Below are 10577 nucleotides of genomic sequence, written 5' to 3' on the forward strand. Positions count from 1 at the left end.
GACCCTACTCTCTTTTCCCCCGTAAACTTAGACCCTACTCACTCCCTCACCACCTACTCTGTGAAAGCGTGATGCAAGATTTGCTTTGCTACCTCAATATGATATTTTAAATGTCCAAAATACTTTAATAATATCATCAAAACTGAGACTAGAGCACAATCAGTTTGTTTTGCAAATAAATAAATGTTAACCTAGCATATTGTGCAGCTTTTATAATCATTAATCAATTCAAATCACGGTTGTTTAAACACATAAAAAATGAATCCGGGTAAAACGATAAAATTAGAAAATATATATTTGTTATTGTATTTGTGTAATTTGTCTGTATATCCCTCAATCATTTTAGGATTTAGGCATCTACGACATATATCATACAAAAATACAGACGTATCTGCATTTAAAGGGACAGACCGGCTATGTAAATGAACTGAGTATGCAGTGTTGTGGACAAATTATTTAGGATTCATTTGAGACATATAAAACTTTTTAAAGATCTGTAAATCCTGAGTTGAACGTCGACTTTGCGATCAAACTCAGGATTTATACATCGTGGAAAAGTTTTTTATGTCTCAAATCAGTCCTAAAGAATTGTTCATAACACTGCTTACTCAGTTTAACTACCTTACATAGCCGGTCTGTCCCTTGAAGAGAAAACGTGCGCATAAACATTTATTTACAGGATGTTACAATAACAAAACAAAAATTTTAAGTTTTCTCTGGATTAATCTTAAAATTATTCAAGAACTTCCAATGTAGATTACAGTATAAAACATGTTTGTAAACTATTCATCATTATAATACTAGGCTATCAGGGCGCTTTGCGGATAAACAATTATTTTTTTTGGATTTTAAAAATTTTACGAAATTCAAAATATTTTTGAGGCAACTTTTTATTCTTCTAAGCATGCATAAACCTTCCCTGGGTCATGTGAAGTCCTACAAAAATGATCGGGCCCGATTGGTTCAGCCGTTTTGACGTTTATCAGTCACAAACAAACAGACATACACCAAGCCGGTACACGTGTTTCATTCTTTACCAAATCAATATACTTACATTACATATGCTATTCATGTATAGGATTTTACTAAACCTTGAGATTGTCAAATTTAATGAGCTTCAGGTCGTCTTTACAGTCTTATTCTGTGTGGGTGTATCTTTACAGTTAACACAATTTCAAATCTTTCAATATCTTTAATTCAGCAAAGTATTACAAAATAAATTTAAATTAATATATCTGGCAATAATAAATAATAATAATATAAAAACCAATGCAATAAATCAGAATGAATAGAGAAATTAGTTTCAAATCAAAGAAATAATGCAATAATTTATCTCTCTCTCAATGACAAAGCTAAAGAAAGTTATTAATCAATAATTGTCATGAAAGAAAACACATAAATGTAAATCAATTAAAAAATAAACCCGCATTGTGTTTATCATATAATGACCTCTGTAGTAATTTTTTTTCAAATTAAACACTTCTGATTTCTTAAAAAAGAAATAAACACTGTTTATATGTATTTATAGTAAAAAACAAACAAACAAAAAAACAGCTCTTTTTTAGATCAAAACTTCCTTTTAAAGTTTTTTATCTCATGTGTCCTATAAACATTAAATTTCAAATTTAACACCATGTCTGCTAATCTATTTTCTAGATAATCACTATGTGTATTATTTTTTTATTCTTTAAGATTTTTTTATTATCTCTCTATATCACGGGCAGCCTTAGTACATAAGAATGTCCGAGCCGGTTCAACCTGTCCTGTCCCAGTTTGTACTGTACCTAACTCTATGGACAAGACTAGCCGGTGCTACAAGGTTGACGCGGTCAGACTTTCTGCTTCATATAGGATGAATTTACTTTTACCAAAGGGGCAGATTTGCGTTATATTTAAAAATTGAGGGATAGGTTTTTCAGCCTCTCCCATTGTTGACAAAACTGCATAGCATCATATTTGTTTCTGTTATTTTTCATTATTCATTTCTAGCTTTTTTTCAGGCAAACTGAGTTAAAGATGTATTCCACCAAGAACACCCTCTCCACGCATATCTGCCCCTTTAGTAAAAGTAAATTCAACCTATATACGAAGCATATTATAGTCTGACCGCGTCAACCTTGTTCCACCGGCTAAACCTGTCCATAGAGCTAGGTACTGTACAAACTGGGACTGGAAAGGTTGACCTGGCTCGGAAATTCAAATGTACAACGGCTGCCCGTGTCTCAAAATTTGCCCTGTTTTTATTTTATTTATAAAACACTCTCTGGAAAGAACGTGTCCATTCTTATTATTAAAGCAGCACATGCGTATTTCTAATTCAAACCCACAGACTACACAGACTGTTTATCTCCTTTCACCGGGTGGGCTACGTAGGCCTAAGTTGACCCGGCACGACATGCTATACGTTTTTACGATAGGTTTTTAGAGTGCCATCTCATGGGCCACTTGTTGCATATAATACCCATTCAGGGGTTAAGTTTTACAATTTTTAAAGAAATACTCCAATTTTAAACATGAAATCTAACATTAATGAATTCAGTCTTCTTTTAAAGATTTTGTGTTTCGTATCCAAATGATCCTTAAATATCCCTGAATACAAATGTTTGGTGATTGGTCGTGTACAGTACTTGTACACAATAGAACATGCTGTGGAAAATATCGCATATTTTAGCAGATAATCGATCTCTGTAACTCTCTTATCTCTGTTCGAAACACTATGCAGTACACGGATATAGTGGAACAGATAGCAAGTGATATAGATAAACAATATCGTGTGTATGATATGCTAATAAATTGATTGATATATAATTTAGAAAAACTGTAGTTTTAACTTTTTGAGACAAACATATAGTTTTAAAATCAGAAAACAATTTTGATGGTTCAATAATAATTTGGTTCTCTCATTATCGTACTCTTACTCAAGAAAGGTTAAATCATTTTGTCATGAGTTTCATGACATTCTAACTAACCAAATCTTTAAAGTGTAACTGGATTTAAACGAGTCTACATAAAAAACAGCTTTATGACTAAGTTATTTCTTACATTTCTGAACATATTTATTTCTAATAAAACACCATGAACATATCTATATCTAATAAAACACACTGAACATATTTATATCTAATAAAACACACTGAACATATTTATTTCTTATAAAACACCATGAACATATTTATATCTAATAAAACACACTGAACATATTTATATCAAATAAAACACACTGAACATATTTATTTCTAATAAAACACACTGAACATATTTATATCTAATAAAACACCATGAACATATTTATTTCTAATAAAACACACTGAACATATTTATTTCTAATAAAACACCATGAACATATTTATATCTAATAAAACTCCCTGAACATATTAATATCTAATAAAACACCCTGAACATATTTATTTCTAATAAAACACCCTGAACAAATTTATTTCTAATAAAGCACCTGTACATATTTATTTTCAAAACACCCTGTACATATATATTTCTAATAAAACATCCTGTACATATTTATTTCTAATAAAACCCCCTGAACAAATTTATTTCTAATAAAAAACCCTGTACATATTTATTTTTAAGAAAACACCCTGTACATATTTATTTTTAAGAAAACACCCTGTACATATTTATTTCTAATAAACACCCTGAACATATATATTTATAATAAAACACCCTGTACATATATATTTCTAATAAAACACCCTGAACATATTTATATCTAATAAAACACCCTGTACATAAATATTTCTAATAAAACACCCTTTACAAATGTACATTTCTCTCTCTCTTATCTCGTCAGCAGTAATCCCTGTTTTCCTGTAGAAGGTTTATCTAGGATAAAATCTCTTGTATTATTCTGCTAGGAGAGTATTTAAGGTTTAGTGCCACGGGTAGAGGGTCAATACTACATACAGTTCCATACATTCAGGTACTGTTTACATAGATATATTATATATACAGGGGTAGAGGGTCAATACTCCATACAGTTCCATACATTCAGGTACTGTTTATATATATATATATATACAGGGGTAGAGGGTCAATACTCCATACAGTTCCATATATTCAGGTACTGTTTACATATATATATACATACAAGGGTAGAGGGTCAATACTCCATACAGTTCCATATATTCAGGTACTGTTTACATATATATATATATACAGGGGTAGAGGGTCAATACTTTATACAGTTCCATATATTCAGATACTGTTTACATATATATATATACATACAAGGGTAGAGGGTCAATACTACATACAGTTCCATACATTCAGGTATACTGTTTACATATATATATACATATACAGGAGTAGAGGGTCAATACTTTATACAGTTCCATATATTCAGGTACTGTTTACATATATATATATATATACAGGGGTAGAGGGTCAATACTCCGTACAGTTCCATACATTCAGATACTGTTTACATATATATATATACATACAAGGGTAGAGGGTCAATACTACATACAGTTCCATACATTCAGGTACTGTTTACACATATATATATATACAGGGGTAGAGGGTCAATACTCCATACAGTTCCATATATTCAGGTACTGTTTACATATATATATATATATACAGGGGTAATACTACATACAGTTCCATACATTCAGGTACTGTTTACATATATATATATATATATATATATATACAGGGGTAGAGGGTCAATACTCCGTACAGTTCCATATATTCAGGTACTGTTTACATATATATATACATACAGGGGTAGAGGGTCAATACTACATACAGTTCCATATATACTGTATGCCAGAAATATTTATATAAACGTACAGTGGTGTCCACAAATTAGTCATCTTCTTTATATTTACTATCACACAATTTTGTAATGTGTGAGAAATTTAACAATTAATAATATGGAGACGAAATTAATTTGATCTTAAAGGGAGTGTTCGCGAAAAATGAAAGGGGGTATAGATGTTTCTGCTCTAAGCTTGAATAATTACACCTAGTAGAGACACCTAACGGAAAAAATGCGTTTTAAGTGCATTGTATATAAAATAAATGACAAATTATATGAAATATTATCTATATACGAATGATTTGAAAAATAATCGATGACTTTAGGTTGTAATATCTGAATTGATTATTTTACGATACGAGTCGAATATTGCAACTTTCTGAATTTATATGGACGCTACGTTCTTCGGTATTAGTCGTTTTTAACAATTTTCTCCTTTTAGACCCAACAGATAGAAGTAAGATTAGTAACGATCAAAAGCGATTATTTTTCGCCGTAAGCCTATACCCCCTTTCATTTTTCACGAACACTCCCTTTAATGGTCATTATTTACTATTTACTGTATATACATATAGGCGTTTAGGCACCTTTTCTTGCAACAATTTTAGTTGCAAACTTTTGATTTTCTCTTCTTCATTGCACTCCATTAAAGACAAATTTTCGAAGATTTTCAGTTAAAATTAACAAAATTTCCAAACACAGTTTTTGATTTTACACTTCAAAAACCATCCCTGGGGTCACGTTAGATATTTTAAAAAAACAGCCCAGCTCGATTCAATCGTTGTGAAGACGTACAAAAAAAACAGAAGTGCCGATTTATTGTTAAAATTGTCGTTTGCGATTGAATACAACCTACCCAGGAAAAGTTGGCCTTTTATGTAGATAAATCACCAAGTGGACCTACAACTATTTTTCTTCAGTTTTTGGGCGTAAGGTTAAAACATGTGTAGAGTTATATAACATATAATTTCATTTTGTTTTTAGGCTTGGATCGGTTATGCATCATAAAAAATAAAAATATAAATATATTTATATATTTATCAGATTATTAGATTATTTTCTATTTTATTCTTTACACTTTTAATTGTCCAATGAGTATGAGCCACGGTAACTGTGCAGTGTAAACAGACCAATTTCACTAAATCAGTATTTTAATAAGTGTCTTGTAAAATTATTTGCTTTATAACAACATCAAATACACTGAAGTATAAGAAGTAACTATGTGGTCTTTCTACTCCATTGTTTTCTGGTTATCAATGTACAAAAACATTGTTTTAGGAATGCAGGTACCATGCATTCTACTCTTCCTTCTACATTTAACTCAGGGATCATTTTAGTAACAAATTTTTAAAAATAAAAAAATTGTATTAATCAATCACATTATAAACCAGCCAAGATTCCAATTTTCTTTTTGGAGACCCCAAGCCATTTATCCTCAAAATTTTCAATGTGGACCTCAAGTTTTTTATTGTAGACCTCAAGTTTTCATGGTAAACCTCAAGTTTTCATGGTAAACCTTAAGTTTTCACTGTAGACCCCAAAGCTTATAATTGTAGGCCTCAAGTTTTTCTTCGGAGACCTTAAATTTTTTATTGTAGAGCTTAAGTTTTGATCTCCAATAAAATTTGGGGTATTTCAATGAAAACAAATAGAGGAGCCATTTACTATTCTTGATAAAATAGGAATCTCCTTTTAAAATAACTATGAATCTAAAATGGAGTACAGGCCCGGCTCCAAGCCCCTAGCAGCTATGCAGGGATACAGGAGCAACCATCCCACCAGGCACCCTCAGCAGAACCCACGGATAATCAGCTGACCGGTCAAACTACAGAGATTCAGGTCAATTATTATTAACCTTATTTAGCCTGACGTTTGGTTTACTGACTGGTTGCCTGGCGTGGGGTCAAATTGACCTCCCCCATTTTTATTTTCTTATTGTGATACAAATCTATAACATTTGATACTTTTTTGGAAAGTCCAAAGACTCTACCTCAAAAATCTGCAAACAAAATGGCAAATTCGCAAAAATCCAAATATTTATTGCAAAATGTAGTTATGAAGCGAAAAATTTCCATCAACATAAAATTGCGCAAAAAGCAATTAATTAAACATAACTGAAAAGCCCTTGAACCAGGAAATTCGATTATGCAAAAACATTTAAAAAATTTTTAAAACCTAAATGTATATTCAAGAAAAACTGAAAATGTTCAAATTTCCTTTAAAGGCGTCTTTTCTTTGCAAAAATTGTGCTATTTGCTTGCTTTTGTTATAGGATTTCCAAAGAGCTATGAAATGTTGAAATCCAATGACTGGAAATAGGTCTAAATATAGATTTATTCTGGTTTAAAGGAAATCATTTCTGCTCATTTAAAAAGTATTGCTGACAATCGGACATGTAAATCTTGAATTGAGAATCATTTGAAATGTTATGCATAGTCCCTTTAAACTTGATTCTTTTTAGTTAGAAGAGCTGCAGGAGGAATATGAGATATTATGGAGAAAATATAGATTTACTCTGCTCCAACTTCTAGATCATCTACCTGTGTCAAGCCAGGAGAAATACAACCAGGAACCAGATTTAAAGAATAGATTTAAAGATTTGTTATTATGCAATCAATCTTGCCAGCCTATACTGTGTGCATTAAGCGTGCTTGGTAAAGTAGGCCTAATTTTTCATCTTTGCAACCTGATGGTGTAAACCTTTAGTATTTTAACTAAGATTATATAATCTAACAAAATCTATAGTTAGAAATATCTAATGGTATACGTCATTGGGTTGCAAAGATAAAGGGATTACGAAAATTAAAGTTTGTAGCAAAGATTCAAATTTATATGACTTGTGTACGTAAACTAAGTTGAACATTTTTCTTCCACTTGAACCAACATACAAGGAAGTGGTTCAACTCAGTCTACGTTGCTCAACTTTTTCTCTCTTTTCAATAAATCTGGTTTTAGGAAATACGAACGGTGAAAAGGAACTCTAACAGAAATAACTTTTGGACTTCGATGTCAAGAATGGGGAAACGGTAAAATAATAAAAAAAAACTCCGAAAATGTTAAACTAGACAAAAGAAAATGCTAAATTTAAGTGAAATTACTTTTTAAACTCGTATTTCCTCTAGTTGTGAGAAAAACAAATGTATTTGGTTACATTATAAAAACAAATGTATTTGGTTACATTATAAAAACAAACGTATTTGGTTACATTATAAAAACAACTATATTTGGTTACATTATAAAAATTCATAACAATTTTGTTCTTCTCACTAAGAGAATTGAAGTCATATAAAATTCATTCTAACCTACAATTTACAATAGTTTGACGTAGCATTTTATTATTTAAAGCTTTAATTTTGTCACACCATTATGTGTCCTGAAGTGCATCCTCGACAAGGCTTTTCATTGTTCGTTCTGTTGCACTTCACATCCTCAAATTTTCGTCCTCTATGTGCCCTTACAAAATGTGTGTCCTTACTGTACGTCCTTGGAGTGCGCCCGTCCTCAAAATACTGGCTTAATGTATGTCCTCAATATTAGTTCTTATTGTGCTTCCTCAGTGTGGTTCCTAAATTTGCGTCCTCGATTTGTGCCCACAAATTATTTGTCCTCATTGTGGGTCCTCAATCTGCGACCTCAATGTGCGTACTTATTGTGCCGCCTCCGTGTGCGTCCTCAGCGTGAGTCCTCAGTGTGGTTTCTCAATTTGCGTCCTTAATATGCGTCCTGTACTCAATGTGCGTCCTCAATATTTATCTTCAATTTGTGAACTCAAAGGACGTCCTCAGTGTGGTTCCTCAAAATGTGTCCTCAATTTGCATCTCCAATATGAATTTGTCCTCAATGTGCGTCCCCAATATGTGTTTTCAATAGGCGACTTCAATATGCATCCTCATTGTGCGTCCACTAAATGAGACCTCATTGTGCTGCCTCAATGTGCTTCTTCAAGATATGTATTCAATATTTGTCCTAATTATGCGTCCTCAATATGTGTCTTCAAAGCCTTTCTCATTGTGCGTCCTCAATATGTGTCTTCAATATGTTTCTTCATTGTGCGCCCCTAATATGTGTCTTCAATAGTTGTCCTCATTGTGCGTCGTCAATATGTGTCCTTATTATTTGTCCTCAATATGTGTCTTCATTATTTGTCCTCAATATGTGTCCTCATAGTGATTCCTAAATATATGTCATCAATGGACGATCTCAACATGTGTCCTCAATGGGCGACCTCAATGGGTGTCCTCAGTGTGTGTCTTCAGTGTGTGTCCGCAGTGTGCGTCCTTAGTGTGCGTCCTTAGTGAACGTCCTTATTGTGTGTACTCAGTGTGGTTCCTCAATATGTGCCCTCCATGTGATTTTGAATATTCGTCTTTAATGTGCGTCCGCAATACGTAACCTCAATGTGCATAGGCGCACGTATTTAACATGAAATACAAAGCTGGATAACGTTTTTTTTCAAGGAAAATAGAAAAATAATGAGAAACGTCGCTAAAATATTCCTATTTCAGGGAGCCTGGTCCTGGAATGTGGTCTATCACTAATAATCTTGATGTTCTTGATGATGCAATTAACAAGAAGATAAACAAGAGTAATCTCAAGAATATCGGATAAACAAGAATAATCTCAAGAATATCGGATAAACAAGAGTAAACTCAAGAATACCGGATAAACAAGAGTATACTCAAGAATATCGGATAAACAAGAGTAATCTCAAGAATATCGGATAAATAAGAGTAATCTCAAGAATATCGGATAAACAAGAGTAATCTCAAGAATATCCGATAAACAAGAGTAAAATCAAGAATATCGGATAAACAAGAGTAATCTCAAGAATATCGGATAAACAAGAGTAAACTCAAGAATATCGGATAAACAAGATTAATCTCAAGAATATCGGATAAACAAGAGTAAAATCAAGAATATCGGATAAACAAGAGTAAAATCAAGAATATCGGTTAAATATGAGTAATCTCAAGAATATCGATTAAACAAGAGTAAAATCAAGAATATCGTATAAACAAGAGTAAAATCAAGAATATCGGTTAAATAAGAGTAATAAATCAAATGATAAAATTCGAAAATACATCCTGACATTATCAAGATATTTAGAAAAAAACTAATAAGAACTGTATATGTTAGTATCTTAAATTAATATAACGGTATCGCACAAAGTATAAATCTATATATAAGAGGCTGGATGTAATTTATCCATTTATGTAATCAATATTATTACAGAATAACATTATAGAAAGTATATATTACAAATGATATAAATAAATATAATTGAAATAATTGTTCTTTAAGTATCTGGAATAACTAGAGAATATTACGAAATCCTTTAGAAGTATGATTAACAACTTTTCAATGTCTTCGTTTTTGTAAGTTGTAAAGTATAATTGGGCATGTTTGACATAGAAGTATGAAACCATTTCATCAATCTCAAAATTATCAAAAATAAAGTGCTTTGTAAAGTTTGCTTGATACTAAATCTTAGATATTTTTATTCAATTCAATTATAAAATTGAACCCGAAAAAAAATAAATAAGGAATGTCAGTTTGAATAATTATCATACTCTGAATCGATTGGTTTTTCTAACAGGAACATTGGATAGCAATGATAAAATCATATACTAGTCAATTCAATATTTACTTACATTGGTTGTATCAGAAACGTACACTGAATACCATTTTTGTGTTGTTTTAGAAACGTAAACGTACAACACCTGATACTAACAGTGTTGTATCAGAAACGCACCCTAGATGCTAAATTTTTTTATCCGAAACGTACCCTGGATACTAACAT

At 31.7% G+C, this 10577-nt stretch overlaps 1 protein-coding gene across 1 annotated transcript; it reads left to right on the forward strand.

The window, feature by feature from the left end:
* Window positions 1-4609: 4609 nt before the first annotated feature.
* Window positions 4610-9711, forward strand: LOC111696134 (uncharacterized). The gene is made up of 6 exons (XM_023465688.1): window positions 4610-4631; window positions 6056-6102; window positions 6503-6616; window positions 7239-7346; window positions 7733-7803; window positions 9283-9711. Exons 2-6 carry the CDS (start codon window positions 6058-6060, stop codon window positions 9383-9385), a joined length of 441 nt encoding a protein of 146 aa, XP_023321456.1. The 5' UTR covers window positions 4610-4631; window positions 6056-6057; the 3' UTR covers window positions 9386-9711.
* Window positions 9712-10577: the final 866 nt, after the last annotated feature.

The sequence above is a fragment of the Eurytemora carolleeae genome, unplaced genomic scaffold (genome assembly GCF_000591075.1).
Source record: "Eurytemora carolleeae unplaced genomic scaffold, Eaff_2.0 scaffold188, whole genome shotgun sequence".
NCBI classification, from domain to species: Eukaryota; Metazoa; Arthropoda; class Copepoda; order Calanoida; family Temoridae; genus Eurytemora; species Eurytemora carolleeae.

Coding starts and splice junctions, on each gene's coding strand:
- LOC111696134 (XM_023465688.1), top strand. CDS start 6,058: ATGCAGGTACCATGCATTCTACTCTTCCTTCTACATTTAACTCAG. Junction 6,103..6,502: donor TCCTTCTACATTTAACTCAG/GGATCATTTTAG, acceptor AATGGAGTACAG/GCCCGGCTCCAAGCCCCTAG. Junction 7,804..9,282: donor ATGTCAAGAATGGGGAAACG/GTAAAATAATAA, acceptor TTCCTATTTCAG/GGAGCCTGGTCCTGGAATGT.